Raw genomic sequence first — 25,810 nt, 5'->3', positions numbered from 1 at the left:
ACAAAATAACTACTAAATGCTTGAGATATACCGGGACCATCGTCAACAAGTACACCATCGCCAATGTCTTAGATGAATCGTTTATAATAGTATTTTTCCTGATGATAGACCAGGCAGCTTCAGATTTATGTTGAACCTTGAGGAATTGATTTATTAAAGTATTGACTTTTTGAGAGCACAATTTTTTGTCTATGATTTTTTAAGAGTTGCTTGTATTGACCCAATAAATGTACATTGGTTTGGCTCTTGTTCAAATTATAAATATCTCTGAGTAATATACCTTCTTCAACGATATCCTTAGTAATCCATGGTTTGTGTCTACTTGAATTTTGATTTTGTTTAATTTTTTGAAACTGTTTAGGAAAGGATATATCAAAAGCTTGAAGAAAAACATCATGAAAATGGGAAAATTTAGTATCGAAGTCAAATTCAGTGAAGTATAGAAAATTGCACTTTTCATCCGATAATAAATTTATGAAATGGAGGATATTATAATCATCAAAATTTCTCTTCAAAAAATAATGGTATATATCAGCGGCGACGAAATTTATAGGTAAGGTAATACTTGGTAATGGGGTCAAACCCGAAAACGGTCATATAAATAAAATCAAATATAGGTAATTAGACAAAAGTGTTTTTATTCATTTCATTAAAGTTTCAGTATTCCTACGAAATCTGCAATTGTTTGACACGCGTTAACTATTTTGGCGCGAAACTCTTTGAGAACCGTTACGATCTTTGCAATGGTCCTAATGCTATTTTGTTAATTGGCTTGCCAATATTTTGGTATACTTAGAGAATGATTAGAGAATATATAGGTATATGACGATTACAAATAAATATCATAGAATCTACTTCATTTTAAGTAATTCACTGTTTTTCAATTCCTAACTCAAATGAAATATTATTTTCCTGTGTTTTCATTTTTAGTTAGAATGGATGTTCCAAATTTGGTATATCGATTTGATGTGAATGTGTGTAGAAAGTAGCAAGTATTAGAATAAATATGATACTTCACGGAAGCTCATCAATTTTTTTTTATCAAATAGACGTTACAGTTTGTTCAGGACATATTCATTATGCATGTATTTCTTCAAGCATTACGATATCCATTTATCATTAGTGAATAATGAAATCATTACAGAAAAGCAAGTAGGCAAGTTCGTTGAATATGTCAATTCCATCCACCCGTCAATAAAATTTACCACTGAGAGGAAGGTAAATAATTCATTAAATTACCTTGACTCAACCATTACAAAAAATAACAATGAACATGAATTTGCAATTTTCCACAAACCATCTTACACGGATATTATCATACATAATTCCTCTACGCACTCTTACCAGCATAAAGTTGCTGCATTCAATAATATTCTTCATAGACCATTGAATAATTTCCAGAGAGAGCTGAGTTTGATCAAACAAATCAAACAAAAACTACAAAAGCAAGCCATGGACCATATCTACCCAAATTCAAGATGCGATAATGTCAGTTATGAGACATTGTCATTTTTGGATGAACCAACCAATAATATTTTTTTGAATAAAGACTGCGTAAACTTAGCTCACAGAAATAGTAATAGTCCGAATAATAGTGTAAGTGCATTTATTAAAAACAATAAAGACAAAACTTCGGTATCGGATAGATCAGGAGTATATCAGCTGAGTTGTGGCTCTTGCCCAAAACTGTATAATGGCCAAACAGGGAGATTATTTTCCAAAGAATTAAAAGCTTAGATGTAATTTTGTGAATAGAAAGACCAATTTCACATTTGCAAACCACCTTTTAGCAGAAGTACATGAGTTCAGTCATGAATATGACATGTTATATTTAGAAGAGAAGAGTTTGAAATTCAATCTTCTGAAATGTCAAGCAATCAATAGATTCAAGAATTCGGGTAACTAACTAAATGATCAATTAGAATTGAATAACCGTTACTGAATATTTTTCAAATGTGGGGACTGGGACATAAGCTCAGGTCATTTAATCCATTACAAACTCAAGTACTTGAAATGTAGGTACTTTAAATTTTAAAATTAGGTATACCAAGCATTAAATTTGTAAAATTTAGTAGATAAAGATACGCCCGAAGAAGCCATTGTATGGCGAAACACGTGTCGCGTTTTTATAAAACTGTTTAGTGGAACATTTTTGGCTGTGAGTTTTAGAAAGTATTTTGAAGTGTTTTGTGTGAGAAACTTTGCCAAAAATCCGACAGATATAATTCAACGCGACAAAAGTTGTTTTCTGTTAGGAACTTGACAATAGAAATAATTGTTGTATGCGTTTTTGTGAGAGATTGTATCAATTAATCTAAAAAGTCGTTCACTTATACTTCAAGGTCCTTCTTCACAGTAAATTAGAAATCAACCCTGAAAAATCATCGTTGAATTCCTGATAAAATCACTTATCCAATAGATGGCATATATGGGGTTATTTTGTTTGATATTTTGAAGAGGAGTGTGTACGCATCTTAGCGATACCTTATATTATTTCACAAAAATTAGGTGTTTCGGGAAATTTACATTACTGTCTTATATATGGAGATATTGAACGTGGCTCCTTTTGAAAAAAATTCCCTATATGCAATCAATTATTTATATTTTGAGCTGTTTTGGAATCATCCGTATCTCTGAGTATAGGTTGGAAATGAGTCAAATCACTTTTCAGTATCGTCCTTCCATTTTTTATTTTTATCATTCATTTTTGGATCCATTTTCAACCCGTTTGATATCTTGATAGAGTTTTTCAACACACTGATCTCATTTCAGATCATCAGACACGCACAGTTTTGAAAACAATAAAACCTTCTCAAAAACAAACTTGGTCTAAGGAGCAAAACGAAATATAGTCAAAAAGTTTTTCGCTCCGAAAAAAAAGGAGTGCTAGAATTGAATTAGTTCTTGTTTGTATCTAAAATATAAGGAAAAGAAATATTCATTATTATTAAAAAATAGAAACTGGGCTGCAATCAAAGAATACGTTTACTGTTGTTATAGAAAGAAGAAATAATATTAATAATTTTCATTTGATATTTTTTTACCCATGTTGTAGTTTCATTTCATTAGAAATTATGTTATTTTTTCATACTACGTGTTTATTAGTTTACCGAACAATTTTTGTCAGCAGTTCTCAAATTGAAGAATAATACTCCATTCAAATAAATGTTTATTCAACCTGATCAAATTTTTTCTGTGCTGAAATATTCCAAGTCTTTTTTATTTTGATTGAAATGTCTGCTGCAGGTTATAATCGATGATGATATGACGTATTCATCGTCATGAACAGTCAACATAATAAAAAAACATTGGTTTAATCTCCACTTCATTATGTTCAACCTGAACAACATCATACCTCCAAAAACTGAAAGGGAGTTTTCGAAAAAACTATTGCTAAGAAAAAGAGAATTGAAACTTATTACTAATACCTATCTGTTTCACAAATTATATCTTACCTTATGCTAGTCACTCAGAATTTCGTTTCGTCATAGAAAACATACTTAGTGCGATTTTTACCTAATTTTTGAACTAAATTATATATCGGAAATCTGTAGTGCTGCTGCGGATTTTTATATAGAATTTATTGAAACTGTAGACATTCTGGATATTCACTGTTCGTTTCTCAATAAATTCATTACCAGATCATTCATCACATTTTAGATTTTTCGTTTGTGAAAAAAATGTCATTTTTCATCTACTCATTTCTACTCAGTCACACTTCGATTATTTTTGTGCAGTCAGGTTTTCAAATCTACAATTTCAAAGTCAAATCCGAAGTTTCCTGCTTAATGTCTAAAATTGATTTACACAACGCGATTTCTGTTGAGGCGTCCATGCCAAATAATTAGAATTTGAAAATCTTCATTTGAAAATACGAACAGGAAACGGTTTAAAATATGTCTGTCGCACCCCTACGAACGACAACCCTCAGAAGTATAAACTTGTACTAGCTATAGATTAACGAGGTCTTACATTTTAACGTGTGATTCCGAACACTATATTGATATTTTCAACTTATAACATATTCAAATTTTTGTATCTAAGATAGTGCAGAGGTTAAAATTGCTTTGACAAGCTAAATGGAATAACGCACTGTTAGTAATTATATTATTATTATCCTAACTAGAACGGAAACAGTACATTTCCGTACTCGACACCGTTATCCGAAAAAGCTGATTTCGGGTAAGTAGTCGAATGTGGGAAAGTATGAGTTCAGATCAAGCATTTTTCTACAAGTGAATATGTTACGAAGCTCTGATAAAACTTTTATATGCGAAACAATTCCTGATCTAAATTGCTTGTATAGATATAGGGTGATGCACGCACACGAACGCTTGTACAAAAAACATACAAAACAGGAACTTTTTCATAAAATTCTACATCTCTCAAAAAATTTTCCATTTCTATTATCAAATTTCTGCACCACGACAATCTAGTTAGAATCATGAAATGCAAGTGCAGCGTTGCCCGATTGTGGGCTGACCAACATGCTATCCATTGAAAGTGTTCGTATAAACCTGGGCTCACAAAGACACTATTCACATCAGGTGTATACAATTACACAGCCACGCCTCCTGGCGAAGTTTTGTGAAAGTAGGTGGTGTATCAGCTATGTGTATATGGTGTAATGGTCGGCCCAACCGAAAATTTGCTAAACGTCATTTCACATGATAACATGTCCAAAAAACACTATATACAGTGGGAAACGTTGGTGAGCCCGAAACCGGGACGACCGACGTTTCCGAGGGCTGACCAGAGTTCACATCGTATATTCTACGGGCTGACAAATGACCGTTTACATATATATATATATATATATATATATATATATATATATATATATATATATATATATATATATATATATATATATATAGTAGTAGTAGTTTATTTGACCAGATTATGTAGTTTATACATTTATGGCAAGTCACAGTAAATTCACAGTCATATTAGTCAAATCAAAATTAAAAAATATATAAAAATAAAAATATAATTAAAAGAACAATTAACGTCTAGTAACAGATTATCAATATATAGTATAAGATTTAAAATTTAGACATGAGCAATATATTTTAAAATACAATAAAAGATCATGGTTAACCATACTTATGATAGCTCATAAGGCTTAAAGTACCTAACTGAGTCCATATACTCATCGGTACTGTAAAAGCAATTTTCTAGTAGGTAATTTTTTAGGACTAATTTAAATTTTTTGAATTCCAATATTTTGATAGAGTGGTGGAGAATGTTATATAGATTCAGATTTAGGGAGTTTCTGCGGCTTACAGATAACCTGTGATAACGAGTATTTAGTAAGTCAGCTGATCTGGTATTGTGGTTATGGATGTCGGAGTTTTTTAGTAAAGTATCTTTATTGCGATGTATTTCTAGCAGAACAGTATAAATATATAAAGTAGGCAGAGGCATAATACCCAGACAAATAAAAAATTGATGGCAGTGGTCTCTGTATCCCAGGTTAGCCAAGATGCGTATGGCTTTTTTCTGGCATCTGAAAGCAGCAATTGCGTTAGTAGAGTTTCCCCAAAGGAGAATACCGTACGAAAGTACAGAATGAAAAAGGGAAAAGTAAGATATTCTCATAATATAAGGGTTCGTTACATGTTTTAACCTTCTCAGAACGAAGAGAGCACAAGATAATTTGCGAACAGCAAGGTCAAGATGATTTTTCCAGCTTAATTTGTCATCAATCGTAATGCCTAAAAACGATACATTTGCCCCCTCACGATAATTAGTGTTTGTGGAGACAATCAAATTTTGGGTTTTTCTTTCATTCAATTTGAGTTTATTCTTCGTGAACCAAAGCTTAGCTGAGTTTTGTACTGTGATGACAGAGTCTTTCAAGTTAGTGTAAGACTTGCTTGAGCAAATAATTGTTGTGTCGTCAGCGAATAGAAAACATTTAGTAGGTGCAATGGCGTGGCATAAGTCATTTATATACACAATAAATAAGAAAGGTCCCAAGATTGAACCTTGAGGGACGCCATGCTCGATTTTTTTCAAATCAGATTTTACATTGTTCAGTTCAACACACTGAAATCTGTTTGTAAGATATGAACGAAGGAGTTCCAGGGTAGTGCCTCTTATGCCATAATAACTTAGTTTTTCAATAAGTAGGGAATGTGAAACGCAATCGAAGGCCTTGGTCAAGTCGCATAATGTCAGAGAAGTATGCCTGCCCTGATCAAGGCCTTCCACTATCTCGGCAACAACCTTGAAAGCAGCGTGGGTAGTATTTTTGTTTTTCCGGAAACCAAACTGTGATTCGCTGAAATAAAGTTTGTTTTCAAAAAAAGAGTAAAGCCTATCTTTTAGGATAATTTCAATTATTTTGCCAATTAATGGAATGATACTAATTGGACGATAATTGTCCATTTGGGATTTATCGCCCTTTTTAAAGAGTGGAATCACCTTAGATATTTTCAAAGTATCAGGAAAGATGCCACTGGAAAAAATTATATTAATTAAGTAAGTCAAAGGATTTAAAATAAATTCAGCAGAGGTCTTAAACAACTTGCTATTTAGGTCATGAACGTCTCGAGAGCTAGAGTTGCTCAATTTATTTATTGCAGTTAGTACTTCTTGAGGACAAACTGGATCTAAAAAGAAAGAATTTACAGGAGAAGGAAAATTTCTAAAATTATAAGAGTTTTCTGGGTCAATACTTGGGAGAGACCTGATAGTATTCTCAGCAACGGTACAGAAAAAGGTGTTAAAATCATTTTCAGAAAAGTCAGTAGTCAGTTTTTTGCGTGATATCTTATTTCTTTCAGAGTTTATTATATTCCAACATGCCCGTGATGTATTCTGAGAGTTTATTATATATGCATCATGGGCATATTTTTTTTGTCGCAATAATTCAGCACTGTATTGTTTCTTCATGAGTTTATAGGCTCTAACATCGACAGGACTTCTAGTTGCCTCGGAGACAATTCTGACAGCTTCTAAGTTATTTCTCATAGATTTTAAAGTGTCATTGAACCATTTAATTTGGAAGAGATTCTCACTAGGTGAATTTCTCTTCAGGGGAAAAGATTCTCTAATATAAGTTTGAAGAGTCTCTATGAGAAAATCGCAATAGTAGTTTACATCGACACCATTGGGTGAAATCACATCCCAATTTGTCTTAGATAACTTGCTTTTGAAACGGTCCATCCCAGATTTTGTAAAACGAACTGTCTGCATAATATCATTTGCGTGACACACACTCTGATTTAAGACTATGAATTGGCCGTTATGATCAGAAAGACAGGGATCAAGTGTACCTACCTCTAGAATTTGATCGTTCAGGTCAGTGATTATATTATCTATGCAAGATGAGGATAAAGTTGTAATTCTGGTATAATTCAAAATTTTTATAGATAAGCCATAGGATTCTATTAAATTATTCAAAAGTTGTAGTGATGGTGTATTGGACAGGAAATTTATGTTAAAGTCACCTAATAAAATAATTTTCATTTTTGGTTTGGAGTATTTAAATAATAAACCTTCGAGATTGCTCAGGAATAAGTTAATGTCCCCTGTACAGGGTCTGTATACGCAAAATAACAGAAGATTCTGAGGTTTTAAAAGTATGCCACAAAACTCCGAATGGCATTCCACGCTGAAGTCGCCCAAGTTCAAAATATTGAAATCCAAATCATTTTTACAATATATTGCAACCCCACCATGTTGGTGAACATTTCTAGTGAAATAGGCAGCAAGTTGATAGTTTTGAATATTGATAGTTTGCAAGTGGTCACTGTGTAGCCAGTGCTCTGACAAACAAATGACGTCGAAAGTGAAGTCATATAAAAATGTACAAAAATTATCTACCTATATATAATTACCTTGTAATTATATATATATATATATATATATATATATATATATATATATATATATATATATATATATATATATATATATATATATATATATATATACACAAGGAATATATAAAAATATATTGTTGAAGTGCTTTCATTTTCCATCTACTGAAGACAAACAAACTTATTATTCTTGTGTATTCATATACAAACTGGTAAACAATTTGTACTTGAATGGACAAATTCTTGGGAATAAAAACCAATCCAAATTGCTGGGAATCTTCATGGATATCAAATTAAAATTTGATCAACATTTTTCAGCTTTGAATAAAAAATTGGCATCAGGACGTTATGCACTTCGAATAGTTTCAAATGAACCGAGTTCATTCACAACAAAAATGGTATATCATTCCTTGACAGAGTCCCACCTGAGATATGATGTTGCCTTCTGGGGATTTTGCAGTCAAAACTTTTTCATTCAGTGTTTGTTTTACAAAAGCGAGCGGTTAGATACTTATGCAAGGTGGGAGTACGTGAGTCATGCAGACCATTATTTTTAAGAGAAAATATTCTCACTGTTACTTGTATTTTCATACTTGAAACTGTTTGCTTGATTTACAAAAAACATAATGTGATTGGAACTCCGGAACATACAAATTACATAACCCGGCAAGTAACTGAAAATAAAATACAACTTCCTGTTTCAAAAACAAGCCAGACAAAGTATTCTTCGAATTATGAAAATAAAAATCTGTATAATCACATACCTTACGAAATTAGGAAGAAAAAAAGCTATAAAGTTCAGAAATCTCGTTGAAGATGCCCTTGCAACTAAAGCGTACTACAATCGTGATGAATATTACAATGGAACTTTGCTGTGATTTAATATAGGTGTTTTTTTGTTCCATATTTTTGATTTCTCTTCTAGATAGGCTAAAAAGACGGTTTCGCTAAAATTTCCTTTGACGTTTTTAAGTCTACACCAGCCAAGAAATTTAGAATACGCGATGTCGTACTGCTGAGCCGATTTTTTTGGTAATAATTCAATTAAAGCTCTTTTTGCAGCCTCTTCAATATCGTCAAGAACACACAATTCTTCACTATTTTTCTTCATTATGCAAGACATTAAACACCAGCAAGAACTTCAAATGTGACTTTGAATAAAACACGTGAGCTGTAAACAATACTGTTTGTCGGCGTCCCCTGACACAGCCATTTCACAGCAAATGCCATAACATGAAAATAGTTAACTATTTATTTGCCACTGAGGTATAGTATGTACATATGGTATGTCAATAACTTAAAATATACATATATAGAACATAATAACAGTGTGATACGAATAAAATAGGTAGGTATTTCATTTATCATATATGTGTATATACATATATGCATATATACACACATATACACACCCACATATATACATACACATATATAGACAAGACACGTATATAAATTCCTTAGTAAAAATATGGAACAGGCGTCGAAGATAACACTAAATAATAGTAAGAGGAAAAAAAAATAAGTAAAATCATTGCTCAACGGAAATCATCTTCCAGGAATTCATCACAACTATAGTAACATTTTTGCAGCAGCAATTGCTTTACTCTACCATGAAACACTTTATCATAGGTAATTTGTTTGATCTGCTCTGGTTATTTATTATACAGATTTATGGCATTATACAAAGGGGACTTTTTATATTTCGTTGACTTATGACTTGGAATACGCAAAACATCACCATGTTTTTGTCAACAAGAAGCATTCTTATGCACAATAAACATGTTTGCAAACATACAAGATCAACTCACCAACTGTTTACTTGGAGATCTGACGAACTTCCTCTCCAGAATACCCCTCTGCTTTACTTCCGACACAGTCTGAAATTCGGTTCGTCCAGAATACGTAAATTTGGACCCCAACGACAGGGGAAATTTCCTCCTTATTCTCGGCGAATGTAACCTGAAGAAAGTGTGATGTTCCACACAAGATTTCCATAGAGTTTTGGACGACCTGTACGTTTCCATATTGAAACCCAGCAAAGTGTCATACGATTCAGTCTGGAACAATGAAAAGATAACGAGTGCATTGAAAGTGTCAGAACAGAGAAAAATTGAAATCTATGAAATGATTGCCACAACTAACTCACCATGGTTTGATTCTGAGATAAATTTATTTATTTATTCAACGAGTAGTCCCAATTACAATTTGTTATGAAAAAAAAGAATTTGTAAAATCTTAGGTAAATCAAAAATAATAAATACATAGCACAATAATAATAAAAAACAAAATACAATACGGTAGTAAAATCACAGTACAATACAATAGTGGTACTATATATAGTATAGTACGTCATTTCATTATATGTTGTCATTATATGTTTATTGTATTGTTGACATATTCTGAAATAAAGATGATTATTATTATTATTATTATATATAGTATAAAAAAGCAAATGTAATGATGAAATAGTATAGAATCATCAAAGGAAATGTTTCAGGAAATAATGCGACTCAGTTCAATTTTGATGGTATTTGTGGAACTTCTAAAGATATCAACCTGTTGATAAATATTCCCATTTCTGAGTATATACGTGACAGAAGAGAAAAAACCATAATTTGTGGAGTGGAACGGTATTTTAAATGTTTCGGTACTGACTCTGGTCTGCCTGTTGACATTCAAATTAATTAAAGATAAAATCTCCTCACAGTTGATGTTGCCAGTTGAAATTATGTTTAAAAAACATACATCTAAAATAATTCTTCCATTCTTTAAAGATAATAGATTCATCTGATCTCTAATGTTGTTGTATACATATTCTCACCTTCTTAGACCTAACTTGTATGCACATATCCTCAGGAAAGTGTTTTTTTTGTACAGCTTCAATTTGGTTTATGTGTATTTCATAATAAGGACACCAAATTATTGAAGCGTACTCCAATAATGATCTAACTATTGAACAATATAATAACTTGCGAGTGTTCAAACTGAATTCCTTACATGATATATTGATGAAGCCCAACTTCTTGAGTGATTTAGCTATAATATACTCATTACGAGATTTGAAGTTCAATTCACGATCAAACATAGGTCCTAAGTCCTTTATCACTGATTTCCTATTAATTGGTATATTATTGATACTATAGTCATAAATGTTTGACAGAAACATTTGGATATATTTAAATTCATGTGATTCCTAACACACCATATATAAAATTGTGACAAATCTTCCTGTAAGAGTGAGACATCGTGTGTAGAAAGAAATTGATTTGAATATTTTTACGTCATCAGCAAAAATCAGTACCTCACTATGTTTCATAATTGTAGCTAGGTCATTAATAAATAGGTTGAATAGCAAAGGTCCACAGTGGAAACCCTGAGGAACACCCGAAGGTACAGGAATTGTGGATGATACACAGCCGCCTCCTATTTTTACTATATGGCTTCTACTAGATAAAAAACTCTGGATCCATTGCAAGATTGGTCCATAAAAACCCAACAAAGACAGTTTGGCGATAAGCAAATCTTGGTTGACCCTATCAAATAATAATATAGAGGGAAGATGGACTCTTAAAGAAATACAAGTCAAGAAGGGATGACTGTCTTTTTGAGAAATATGAAATTTGGGGTCTCAAGTTGAGTTTCAAACCAATTCAACTCGCGATAGTCCGACACTTTACAGTCCGACACGCTCGGTCTAGTCTAGTCTAGTCCGTCTTACATTAACCTATAAAACCGATTCATGTTATGATTTTAATATTAAATAAATTTCTCTTCTTTTGTAAAAACTAAAGCCTGACTTCATTACATATTTTGAATCTTTTCTAGTCAAATATTACATAAAAATTCATCGTCAACTAGATTTTCAAACTTATACACTGCAAATTCAATTAAATAGAGGCAATTTTTAGTTTAAAAATCTGTTTAAAATCTGTTTTTCCGTTAACCAGCTGTCGCACCCCTACGAACGACAACCCTCAGAAGTCGAAACTTGTGCGAGCTAAGGATTAACGAGGTCTTACCTTTTAACGTGTGATTCCTAACACGTTGAATCCGTTGAATGAAGTAATCCGTAGTGTTGAACTATCGCGAGTCAACTGTATATTCGAAACACTCAAAATGCTGTGAAGAATGACTCATGTCATTCATGTTGAACTGTTGACAGTGGCATACGGCGATCGTACTCTCAGTCAGAAAAATGTAAACAAACGGTACAAGTTTTTCACAGAAGGCACATCATCAGCCGATAACAATGTTGAGAAAGTGAAGAAAATTGTTATAGAGAATCGTCGAATCACCATTAGATGAGTAGCTGAGAAGGTTTTGCTCACTGTTTCATTGATTACCGTGGCGTAGTGCATCAGGAGTTCTTGCCACATGGTTGTATGGTCAATAAGAAGTATTATCTTGAAGTTATGCGTCGCTTGCTAGAAGCAATATGAAGAAAACTTCTGGTATTGTGTGGCTTTTGCATCATGATAATGCACCTGTTCATTATTTATTGCTTTTCCGTAATTTCTTGGACAAAAACAACACCGTAATCATGCCTCAGCCACTGTATTCACCAGATTCTGCCCCCTGCGACTTTCTCATGTTCCCAAAATTGAAGAGACCCATGAAAGGACGCTGACACAAGTGAATTATATCTGAGGGAGACTACTTTGATGGGGACAAAATAGATATTGATGAATGAATAATTATTTTTTGGGAAAAACTAAAATTCACCTTATTTTTTGAACAGAATTCCAATTTATGCACAATTTTCTTTTGTTCGCTACAGAATGACAAAAATGCTATTATTGTTACTGTTTCATTATTGCAAGAATGTCAAAAAATGCTAAAATCAGATCAATTTCAGGAATTGCATCAAAAACTTTTTCAATTTGAACGAAATTCTGAATTCACAAATCCAAAGCTTCAAACTCAACGAAACCTTGGCATTATCTTTCAAAGTCCATCTTCAAGGTTTGCTGTACTTTACAAGTCAACATTTATCACATGTATATACTTACGATTTCCCTGCGCAATTGTATGAAAAACTGTTTCCTCTTGAAGGATATCTTCATTATTTTCGACCAAGAAAACGAATTGACCCTGACGTTGTTTTGGAAAACGACCAGACCGATATGCGTAACTCCCAGCTGTATATCTTTGTTTGCGTTGTCTTTCGCTTTGTGAAGTTCGACGCCATACATCTCGATTCGCTTCGCGTAGTCTAAGAAATTGAACTCTGCATCTGCGGGTAATTGACCTCTGAAATGATTAGAAATGAGAAGGGAATGAAAAAAATTCGTTCTATATTTCACACCAATATAAAATAGTACCAAATTGAAAATATGGTTCTTACTTGTGTAGCTTGTGCAACTCTGATATCTTATTTTCGATTTCTTCAGTTTGATTGGGAACGAGTTGTAAATGTGATAAATAGTTTGGTCCATGTTCTTCGGGTTGATAGTCTCCTAGTTCGGCTGAAATAAGAAAACTCATATAGAGGAATCTTTGCTTTGAGGTCTTATTTAGAAAATCAATTTGGTTATTATGAGTAATGAAGACATATGAAACAGTCTTTGCATTGCACTATACCAATTCAGGATATTATAAATTATTGAATAATAATAATAATTATAACTTTATTCACAGTAGAAAAAAAAAATAATACAAATACATGAAGTGAACAAAGTGATTTAGGATTAAGTGCAATATTTATTTTCGTTTTTCGACATGGCTTACATGTATTGGAATTGTCAATTGGCAGGTAAATTAGTACATTTAATTAAAAATTTACATCAAAAAATAAAAATAAAAAGGTTAAAATACAACAACACTGAAATTTACATCACATATATTCTTCTGGGAGATTGTTGAATATTTTGAGGCCAAAATGATCAGGAGCACATCAATTTATTTTTCTTTTTGCATAATGTTACCTTTTTCTTGTTCTATAACCATGAACATACGAATTGCGAATAAAAGTGTTCTTATTTTTAAAAACATGGACACACATTTCGAAAATGAAGAGACATGCAAGCGTCAAAACACGAAATGTTTTGAAAATAGCTCTACAGGATTCTCTGTTAGAAACTTTCGCGATACATCTCAAAATTCGTTTTTGAGATGAAAATATCTTTCCCACCTGGAGAATTGCCCCATAGGCAAATGCCATATCTGAGTCTCGATTCGAATTGGGCATAATAAACATTCACCATCTGTTTGACTTCTAGAACAGATCGTGAATTAATAAGGAGATATTTCAAAGAATTCAGTGTGGAAGATAATTGTTGGCAATGGAATTTCCAAGAGAAAAATCAAAAACTACACCTCACGATTTGATCTCCACAAACTTTATTTAAAAAATATATCACAGCATGTTTCGCTAACACAGTAGCTTTGTCAAGATATTTGAATACCTTAAGTTGTTTCTTACATTAATATTTATATACTACAGGTAACCATAATTGAGACTACCTCCAAAAAATTACCTAAAACTCTACCCAAGGTACTTGTTCAATTATGATTACCTGAAGCAGAAGAAAATAGTCACGAAAATTCATCTTTTATATAGATTGAAAAATTAAATATGTGAATATGCAAAATTAACAATTTATAAATCAATAATAGCACCCCACTTTGACTATTGCAGTACATTACTCTATTTTGTGAGCAATGAAAATCTAAACAGATTACAGAAGCTTCAAAACAGATCCATGAGGGCAATATTAAGTTGTAATAAACGCACATCTGTGGAATACATGTTGGAAACACTGTCTCTTATGTCTGCTAAACAAAGGATAACACTAAATATGCTAATATTTATATTTAAAATTAAACACAATATGTTGCCAAATTATCTGAGTGACTTACACAAGTAGTATTGAAGAGCATTATTTGCTAATAAAGAGTAATAATATATATTACTTCACATCTACATCAATAGTAATTCTTTCTCGGTTTTTAAGGAAACAAGTTCAATAATGGTGATCCATTCAAATCTAGTTGGTCATTCATTAGAATGTGTGAATTTTTAAGTTTATTAATTTCCATTGCTTCCAAATTATTCAGTTTCAAACCTTTATTTTCTATGTGCAAAATTTTAAACTCTTTGTTAAATATATGATTTTTTTATAGAAGATGATTTGAATATGTTGAATTTGTTTTCTTATTTACATAGCTCGTATGATGTTCCTGGATTCGATTCCTAAATGTTTTGCCGGTTTGACCAATATAGTTTTTGAAATTACTATGTATCTTCATCGAGAAACGGCTGAATCAATCAGAAAATCCAAGAGAAATGTTCAACCAGAGATACTCCCAAAAACCTAACCTCTGCATGCGTATTCTGCATAATAATTTCACCAGATTTGACTTCAAAATCATCAATATTTCTTTGGTTTCCCATAAAATTGACAGATAAACAGAAAAAATATATACCGGGTGTCAACGAATCTATTAGACAAGTCATAACTTCTAGACTATTAGGTGTATCAAAACGAGATTTGGTACAGATAAATGGTATGTGGAGAGGAGAGTTTTCACATATTTTTCACTTTCTGGTCACTTCCGGTTTCAGCGGAAATGGCTCCGGTTCTGAATTTTTAAATGGAACACCCTGTATATTGTAACATTTTTGGATTTCTGAGACAATTCTGGATCAGAAACTGACATTTCCGGAAGTTTTTCAGCCTACTTGATTTTTTCAGAGTCACTTTTAAAATTGCATCTAGGTGGCCATGATCGGACGTAAACTAATCTATGGACCTCAGGTGATATCAGAAAATTGCAATAGCGGAGTTTTAGTGACTAGTGTGTTGAATATGAATGAGACAAGTTTACAAAATAACATTTTCGTGTCTAACTATTATTTTTCAAATGGCGACCATTTTTTGACAAGCACTTTCCGAAAAAAGGATTTTTTGACAAATCTAACAATACTAATTTATTTGCGATTGGATTACAAATAAGAACATAAATTAAATATTAATGAGGAAAATACTCGATACAAATTCATTTACTTTTGTCAAGGGTGCCATGGATAGGAATGATGCATAATATTTTGCGGTTATTTCCATCAAGTCCACTTTGGAGAACAAAACGCTCACCTAGGTTATGACAGTGACATAAGCTTTATGAGCAGAAAGTAGAAGTTTCTCTTGATTTTCGTTAATTTTAGTTTAATTTTTCGTCGAAATAATGTATACTCAAAGTGAAAAAGTGGATATGTTGTTATTGTTTGGAGAATGCCACAGAAATTCAAGGAAAGCTGCTGAGTTGTATGCTCAGAGATATCCCAATCGGCAACACCCATCTCATCAGTATTTTCCCTATGTTGAGAGTCATTTTAGGCAAGAGGGAAATCGAGACGCAGAACAGAGGTTTGTCATAAATGAGGAGACTGAGATTAACGTTCTTGCTATGGTAGAAGTTGACAAAACGGTTTCTTTAAGAGAAATTAGTAGAGAAATGCAGATAAGTCACGAATCAGCAAGAAAAATACTGAAAAAGCACGGATATCGAGCATTTAAATATCAGTTACATCAACATTTGTATGCTGACGACGGCAATAGAAGAGTAGTATTTTGTGATTGGTTGCTTCAAAATCATAGAGTTAACCCAAATTTTATCAACTTCATTCTATTTTCCGACGAATCACGGTTTACAAATAATGGCATGTTTAATAAGCAGAATTGTCGGTACTGGGCCCAACAAAATCAACATGCAATGAGAGAGGGCAATTTTCAAGAAAGGTTTGGCGTCAATGTCTGGGCTGGTATCGTTGGAAACAGAATAATTGGTCCAATATTGTTTCAAGGTCAGTTAACAGGGGTTAGATACTTGGGTTTTCTTCAAAATGAAATCGAGGATCATCTTAATGATATGCCTTTAGAAGTTTTACGGCAAATTTACTTCCAGCAAGATGGAGCACCACCCCATAATAGCAGAGACGTACTTGATTTTTTAATAGAGCATTTTAATAATAGAGTTATTGCAACCAACGGTCCAGTACGGTGGCCTGCCCGCTCACCGGATCTGACTGTGTTAGATTTCTTCATTTGGGGATATGTAAAAGAAAGGGTCTACTATGCAACAGCCCCAGCCACTCTCGAAATCTTAGAAGAAAGGATTCAACAGGCATTTAGAAGTATATCGCCTCAAATGTTACAAAACGTGTTGAGAGAAACAATTGAACGAGCTGAAATGTGTCTTGAACAAGGAGGGATGCACTTTGAAAATTTACTATAGTGGAATTTTCAAGAACTTAGGATATTGCAAAAAATCTAAGTGCATCGCTGAAATTATTAGTTAAATTTGTTGATCCAATCGCAAATAAATTAGTAACGTTAGATTCGTCAAAAAATCCTTTTTTCGGAAATTGCTTGTCAAAAAATGGTAGCCATTTGAAAAATAATAGTTAGACACGAAAATGTTATTTTGTAAACTTGTCTCATTCATATTCAACACACTAGTCACTAAAACTCCGCTATTGCAATTTTCTGATATCACCTGAGGTCCATAGATTAGTTTACGTCCGATCATGGCCACCTAGATGCAATTTTAAAAGTGACTCTGAAAAAATCAAGTAGGCTGAAAAACTTCCGGAAATGTCAGTTTCTGATCCAGAATTGTCTCAGAAATCCAAAAATGTTACAATATACAGGGTGTTCCATTTAAAAATTCAGAACCGGAGCCATTTCCGCTGAAACCGGAAGTGACCGGAAAGTGAAAAATATGTGAAAACTTTCCTCTCCACATACCATTCAACTATACCAAATCTCATTTCAATTCTCCTAATAGTCTAGAAATTATGACTTGTCTAATAGATTCGTTGACACCCGGTATATATAAAAATTATCAACTGTTAAAATTTGAGGATATATAACTATAAAAGTATAAAATATAATATATAAAGTGAGCTAAAATGCCATAAAGGGTAACCAATTCAATCAATACAATAAAGTACAATAACAAAACATAACACAAATCAGGTGATACCAGCAGCAGAATTATACAGGGTATCAGTTTATCATCTGTTATTCCTGAAATATTTGATTGACTCGTAACCAAAGAACTTTCTTGGCACTGTCTCATAGCTCTAACTAACCAGCAGCATGGTTTCTCTAGAGGCAAGTCTACAGTCACAAATTTGCTGGCCAATCAGAAGGACATATCAGGAACGTTTTAGAAACAGTAGCAGGTTCACTCAATTTATACAGATTTTCCAAATGCCTCTGATAGGGTTAATCACGTTGTACTGCTTCAAAAATTAGAATCCTTGGTTTTGCGGGTAGTGTTTTGTAACTTAGGGTTTTCCCTTTTATACCGAATAAATAAATACAAGTTAGATTAATTGAAGTGGAATAATTCAGTATCAGACGAGACATGAATAACTTTAAAGACTTTACATTCAAGTCATTTAGAAAGAGGTCGAAAACTAATGGTCCTGAATGAGATCCCTGCGGCACATCAGATGGGACCGGGGTTGACGAATATACTGAGTTTACCATATTTTATATATTGGATTCTGCAGGCAAGATAATCTGTACGTATTCACACAGAAAAAAGATAGTATACTTACATTGTACAGTGTAACTGGCTAAAAGTATGGCAGTGCTGGAAGCTAACTGTAGTTTTCCTTCTAAAATGTCTCTCCTTAATTGTAGATAAAATTGATATCTTGTATATTCCTCTTGTAGTTTACTTGGATCGGATACATAAAATTTGACTCTAAAATGTAATGGATACTGGCAGTTTCCCAGCTGCTTTTTTATTGATTTGGACGGATCTAACCAACGCTAAAAAAAAAAAGAAATTAGAGTTAAAACAAGGTCTAAGTTATTGAAGACGTTTCTGTCGACATTTCTGAAGATAAATTTGTTGTTTGCATTGTATTTTAAACTATTTCGAAGACCAAGATCTAATAGTATTAAGGATTTAGAAAAGCTAAACGTGACATTATTCAAAGTTGATACTTGAGGAGTTACAAGTTGAGATTGTTGAGTTGAGGTCAAAAATGCAAAGAGAACTGCAAAGACTTCAGAAAAGCAACTAAACATTTTCTTTTTTATAATTTACAAGAGCTTTATAACCAGAACTTTTATTTTCTGTCAGTATATACATATTACTCAAGTCACCAGTTGTTGCAATGAGCAAACTTTACAATCAACTCTGTGAAAATCTCGACATTTATTATGAACCTATTGGTCAAGTTAAGAACCACTTTAAGAAACTTTTACGCTCTAGTCAAAATACATGAGCCCAAATTGAAAGTAATTCTACCATGTGAGCTGTATTACTGCTGAATTAGGTTTTTTTTTTGGTAATACACCTGAACTATGTTTTTACTTGTTAGCTCTATATCTGACATGTTTTTTTTTTTCAATTAATCTCCTAGCTTGCTGCACACAAGTGTTCCACCTAATTTTTTGCTTAACTCCCCTAAATGTTTACTTTATTTTATTTTTTGTTTACTCGCTTCAGGTGTTTCTAGTTGATAAATTAGTATCGTATTCATGTATATGTATGTATATATGTATGTGTATTGTGTGTATATATGCAGATATAAACTGTAACATGCTTGTTAATAATATCAATGTCTTGTTATTGGGATTTATTCCTGTTTAGACATTAAACCATTTTTTTTTTCTTTCTCATATGACTGACTGGGATTCTCTTGAAAAAAACCGGACGTCTATTTAGTGGTATTTATCCGAGAGTTTGTTTTTGCCGCAGTACTATATTTTTGTTTTGGGTTTGTCCTTGTTTTTTTTATCAGTATCAATCCTCATTGATTCGACTTTTTCTAATAATAAACTATTGTTGATTTGCAACAGCTTATTATTTTCCATGAGTAGATTATACTTATATTCCTTTTATTTGAGAAGTTGTTTCAGCATCTCATTTTCCATTCCGATTTTTATATTTTCATTCAAATCCTTCGATACAGACCTTGGTTTTGGGTTGAAATCACTGCAGTTAATTCTGCTGTCACAGATTTTTATATTTAAGCTTAGCTTTTGCAGCACATGATACATGATAACAATTTCCACATTCTATACAAGTTAGGCACTTATTAGGTTTGGTTTGACAACATTTAAAGGTTTTGTCACGGCATGTTTCCTCATTTACAGTGAGAACACTCAATTAACCATCTGACTGGGTCGCCGTCTTGAATCTGTACAGTAATCATCTAAAGGAACAATTCGTTTAGGTCAGTCTCAACTCCCTACACTCTAGATCAATGGACTGACACCTATCAGAAAACAACTACTCCCATGGCTAATACCAAGAAGGGCGTTAGATTATATCTGACTGGTGTCAATGCAGGAATCTTCACTGAAGTAGTTCCTGCATATGCTGTTGGCAATACAACTGTCAGAATTGATTTTCAATTATTGGTACAGGCACACTTGCAGACCGGTTTCGGGCTATTTCGCCTCTCATCAGTGCAACGTAGAGGTCATCATCAACATACAGTCGATGATATTCCATAATTAAAATTATGACAGCTGGAATTATCGCAGAACCTTGACTCACTGGAGTGACAAGAACCCACGAATATTTAGAGAAGGGCGTACGCAATACCCTGAAAAAGTTAATGTTTGGGGTGGTATATTGGGGGATGCAATTATTGGTTCATTATTAAGAGCAGGGTTCTTCAAACTTTGAAGCCTTCGGGCCATAATGATTTTTTCAGTTTGTCCCAAGGGCCAATTTCTGCCCTTAACTATATTTCTAGACTAGGATAGTCGCAAAGTGCGTGACCTAAGCAAACTTACGCTTTTTTTGCATTTCAATTATTATTGTGTATTGTGACACTTAACGACATCTAGTGGCGAGTAGTGGTACTGTGTACTATCTTTTTTAGCTACTCGCTAGGTGGCATTAGGCGTAATTAAATATTTGGAATTACCGCGTTGGTTCGAGAAAGTTCTGGTTCTAGCTAGTGTATTCCGATCGCGTCGAGATGGCAGTAATAATTGCATATAAAAGGCTAGCGGCGCAACTGCGAGTTAGTCTGCGTAGGAAAGGCGATGGAAGCGAAACTGTCTATTGTGAAATAAAGTAACACCCGTCAATAAAAGTATTTTGATTTGACTTATTGTTTTTATGTGTGATTTGTTAGTATGGAAAAGAAGCGAAAAATCGACAGTGAATGCAGGATGTTCCAAGAAAAATGGAACTTTCAGTATTTTGTGACTGAGTCCAGTAATAAGGTGCTATGTTTAATTTATAATGAAACCATAGCTGTTCTCAAAAACTATAACATTAAACAACACTATGAATCGAAACTTCTTCAAAGTTACTCCAATTATACAGGAAGTTTGCAGACGGAAAAATTTGAAGCTTTGAAACGCGGACTCAAATCACAGCAATCTTTGTTTACCAAAGCGAATACTGAACAAGAGTCTGCAACTCGCGCCAGCTTTCGTGTGGCTCTTGAAATCAGAAAACGTGGCAAACCATTCACCGATGGAGAAATGATAAAAGAATGCTTGATTGCAGTAGGCGAAGAAATATGCCCCGAAAAGGTAAATTTATTTGAAAGTGTCAGTTTGACAGCAAACACCGTGGCTTGGAGGATGCAAGACATCGCAGAAAATATATCATTTCAACTGTCTGACAAAAATGGACATCATGAGTGGTTTTCTCTAGCATTGGATGAGTCAACGGATGTGTCAGATACTGCTCAGGTGTTGATTTTTATTCGCGGAGTAGATAAAAGCTATGAAGTGTATGAAGAAGTTCTTGATATTGATAGTATTCACGGCACGAAAACTGGGGCAGATATTTTTAAGGGAGTTGAAAATGCCATTAATAAAAAGAACCTTTGATGGAGAAATTTGAAATTTATAACAACTGTTGGAGTCAAAAATATGTATGGTAAAAATAAAGGAGTGGTTGCACTTGTGTCAATGGCTGTAGAAAATGATGATGGTTCAAAACCATTAGTCTTACATTGAATCATTCATCAACAGTCCTTGTGCGGAAAATGTTTGGATATGTTTGAAGTTCTAAAACCAGTCATATCAGTTGTTAACTTCATCAGATCTACTGGGCGGAATCACCGACAATTCCGCGAGTTTATTCAACGGATTGGAGAAAATGATTTACCATATCATACTGCTGTACGCTGGTTTAGTTGCGGAAAAGTCCTTCAGCGCTTTTTTGAACTTCGAGCAGAGATCAAAGTTTTTTAAAATGAGAAGCAGCGCCCTTTTGCCGATTTAGAAAATAGTGAATGGATGTAGAAGTTAGCCTTCTATGTCGATTTGACAAATCATATGAACGAACTGAATTTGAGATTGCAAGGAAAAAATCAGCTTCTCCCTGATTTATACACCAATATCAAATCCTTCAGGCAGAAAATAATACTATTTCAATCGCAATGACGTAAAAAATGTTTCACAAATTTTGAAACATGTGAAATATTCAGCCACACTACAGAGACTGAATTTCCCGTCAATTTTGCAATCGAAACTTTGAGTGCTTTGAAGATAAATTTTGATACTTGTTTTTCAGATTTTGATGTCATTGCGAATGAAATTAAGTTTTTTCAAAATCCTTTTGATTCTGACATTGAAACCCTGGCTCCGGAAGTCCAAATGGAAATTATTGATTTACGGTGCAGTGATATGCTTAAGAACAAATATCAAAATTAATCTTTGTTGGAATTTTATAAGAGTCTTCCACTGGAACAATTTCATAATTTGCATAAACTTGCTCGTGGGTTGTTTTCTGTTTTTGGTACTACTTACTTGTGTGAGAAAACGTTTTCCAAGATGAAGTACACAAAGAATGTTTACAGATCTCAATTAACCGATGAGCATCTTAAATCTCTTTTGATAATTGGTATAAGTAAAATTGATCCACAACTACGAAGTATTGTCGGTGGAAAATCACAATTACATAAATCTCATTAGTGTTTTTGTTTTACTGTGATTCATTTCAATTATTTGTTAGTTGTTGATATGCTTAAACTTAGATACTTAAGTTAAGTTTTCTTTGTCATCATTTCTGTCGTTAAGTTTTACCTTGCAAGTAAATAAAAACGAGTAATTATCATTCTGTGTTTTCTCCTTCAACTTATCACAGCAATAATAACAACAATTAGGTAATCATTGGCTGTCGCGGGCCAGATTGATGACAGTAAATCATTGGCTGTCGCGGGCCGGATTTGGCCCGCGGGCCGTAGTTTGGAGACCCCTGATTTAGAGAATAAAATTTAAATGGCAAAATTTATGCTCACATGCTATCGAACCTCGGACAGAAATTCGAATACTCACCATCCACACCGACCCTCCGCTCCCGGGCAGGCAACCGTTCTCGGAGTACTGTAGGCCGAAATAATCTTTTTCTACGAGCTCCAGATGCTGATACACCTGCTCGAGGAGAACGGCTCCTTTGACACGTTTTTCAATGTGAAAAACGTGCTCGGTGTCATCCAAGAATCTCACCGTCACGCTGAGACCTTTCAGTTTACGTTCCCTTGCAGCAGCCAGCTCTAAAGCGTGAACATTATAAGTGCCACTTGATCCACTGAATGCCCTCTTTGAAACGCTTTCGATCATTCTCACAAAATAAAAAGGCTATCGAAATGCTCAGCTTTATCGACATGCTAGAAATACAAAAGGAAGATGTTAGTGAAATATTTCATCTCAACTTTCGATGTACTCCAAAATTACATTATATAATTGTATATTCCAACCCCATTTTGATTATTGTGCTAGTGTTTTATACTCATTTGACCAAAATATAATATTGGCTTTACAAAAGTTACAGAATCGTGGAATGAGGATTATTTCACAAGTGAATAGTTAAGTACATTGCAGTGGCTGTCTGTTTCCCAGAGACTGTACGAGTTAGCAATGATATTCATTTTCAAACACATAACTTGCTTTCAATTCATTTTGAATAATTCTGTATATATAAATCTCGAATCCATAACCACTTAACAAGAGCGAGTAGCTCCCAAAAATTCCACCTTCCTCGAACTAATTTGACTAGAATATCTGATCTACAGTCAATTGAGTTCGGATTTCCTCAAGGATCCGTGCTGGGACCTCTTCTATTGATAGTTTATATAAACGATCTCTTCTAAGAACTGTTACCTTACACATGTCATTTATGCTGATGACACATCGATCTTGTGCTCTGACAACAAATGTCAGAATCTGCTTCCAGCCATGACAGTTGCAGAAAGACAAACTGAATTGTGGTTCAATTCAAACCTTCTCAAACTCAACAAGAAAAAAAAAAAACAAAAAATAATTTTCTCGACTTATAATAATATTTCTGTGGGCCTTATCAGCTCTTCGGTACCACATCTGAGTAACATTATAAGAAAAAACACTCAATTCATTCATAAAATTACGACTTTATGTCTCGGAGTTAGTTTGATCTATTCATGTCATCGATGAAAGTACCTAATGACATTCATTCGCTTATTTGATCGAATCCCAGCCATAGGAATCGTGTATAAATTGAAAGGGGTATATTCTAAGGGGAGATTAATTTTTGAAAAAGGAAGATTTCGGCTTTCTACTTTTCCATCTTGATACAAAAAAATGTGGGAATCTTCCAAAAAAAGAAAGCAATCAAAATCAAAATGATAACTCTATACAAAGATGTGTAGATCATGCAAAGAAGTAATTTTCAGACACAAACTTGTATAGGTATTATAAAGAGTTCATCAAAATATATTTTAGGGGAGCTTTTTTCGTCTTATGTCACCTGTTGCAGTTTTGTAGTTACTTATAGTATGCCCAATAGGTATGAGATTTTATTTGTGATCCTTGATTTGATGAGGAATTTGAGAAACTCAATCTCATTGATTATTGGGACAGAAAGGTTTTGGCATTCAACTTCTCCATCTTCATACAAAACAATTGTGTGACTCTTCCATAGACAAAACAATTGTGGGAATCTGCCATAGACAAAACCGTTCTTTTCCAGAAATTGATCTCTCCTAAAAATAAACCCCTTTCAATTCAAACATTGATTATTATATCACCCGGATTTCCATTTGAGCTCAAGCTAGACATTAACAATAGAGATCAAATTAACCACTATTTTATTTTTGAGACTTCACAGTACCTGACCTCAACATTTATTTCTACTTAAAATATATGTAGTAGAAATAAATCTATATAGACCGTTTGGCAAAACTTACTATCGGTCAATTCAAATTTCAACACCTCATCACTAAGAACTTTCACTGAAAGCATACTGAAAGCTGATAAGGAATAACATATTTCCTACAACGTGACTAATTTAGAAAACTGGGGAAAATAGTTGGGATTTTCAGCCTCAGGTTTAATCATCTGTTATCTACTTTATATCATTCTGATAAAAGTATTGCAAAAATACCAATACCATGAAGTGATGATGATCAAAACACACCTGATTTTGAATACGGGTAACGTGATTTTTTCGCTGAAATTACATAAAACAAATATTGCCTATTACCTATTCCGGAAAAGAAAAAATGCTGCGATAAATATGTCAAAACCTGAAGTCTGCTGCGGCGGGGTTTGCGGTTCTCCTAGATATTTTCATATCTACGACACTTCTCAATGAAAATGGTTATCACGATCACAAGCTGATTGTCTGATATAACGGTTGGCACAGTATTTTTTTACCGAACCCCCATATTTGTTATTTATTCATCGACAATATGTAGATGAGATTTCAGATTACGTTAGATTTGCTGTTTGATAACTTTCACAGAACACCCACAATCGCGTTGTGATGTCATAATATAATATGGACTGGCCATTGAAGACAGAACACTGACTCTAACAACTAAAAAAAGATGGCATTATGACGCATGAACGTCAGATTTGAATCACGATATTTTACGTGTTGCATACTTTCATTGTAGAAATTTTGGATGATTTATTTGTAATAGAATTTTGTTCGAGTATTTCTGTGTTCTTTATACATTTCGAGTGTTTGTGTGTGATTAATCTAAATTTTTTTATAATGGA

General features: G+C 33.4%; 1 protein-coding gene across 2 annotated transcripts in view; it reads right to left on the bottom strand.

Moving 5' to 3' along the window:
* The window catches only part of Ptpmeg (Protein tyrosine phosphatase Meg), a 42,403-nt gene extending 16,832 nt beyond the window's left edge, over positions 1-25,571 (bottom strand). The window contains exons 1-6 of one of the 2 annotated variants that reach the window (XM_074174517.1): positions 25,290-25,571; positions 23,108-23,439; positions 18,400-18,616; positions 13,177-13,297; positions 12,842-13,082; positions 9,641-9,889 (exon numbers count right to left, since the gene is read on the bottom strand). In XM_074174517.1, coding sequence (XP_074030618.1) covers positions 9,641-9,889; positions 12,842-13,082; positions 13,177-13,297; positions 18,400-18,616; positions 23,108-23,392 — 1,113 coding nt within the window. In that variant the 5' untranslated portion in view covers positions 23,393-23,439; positions 25,290-25,571. Of the gene's footprint in view, positions 1-9,640; positions 9,890-12,841; positions 13,083-13,176; positions 13,298-18,399; positions 18,617-23,107; positions 23,440-24,993; positions 25,143-25,289 lie in introns of those variants that run through there. The other variant, XM_074174519.1, reaches the window with a different exon arrangement.
* Between the last annotated feature and the right edge of the window lie 239 nt (positions 25,572-25,810).

Source organism: Leptinotarsa decemlineata, unplaced genomic scaffold, assembly GCF_025532065.1.
Source record: "Leptinotarsa decemlineata unplaced genomic scaffold, Ldec_3_MD MMD2_tig00000591_RagTag_RagTag, whole genome shotgun sequence".
Taxonomy (NCBI): Eukaryota; Metazoa; Arthropoda; class Insecta; order Coleoptera; family Chrysomelidae; genus Leptinotarsa; species Leptinotarsa decemlineata.
This window is presented reverse-complemented; position numbering and strand designations above follow the sequence as displayed.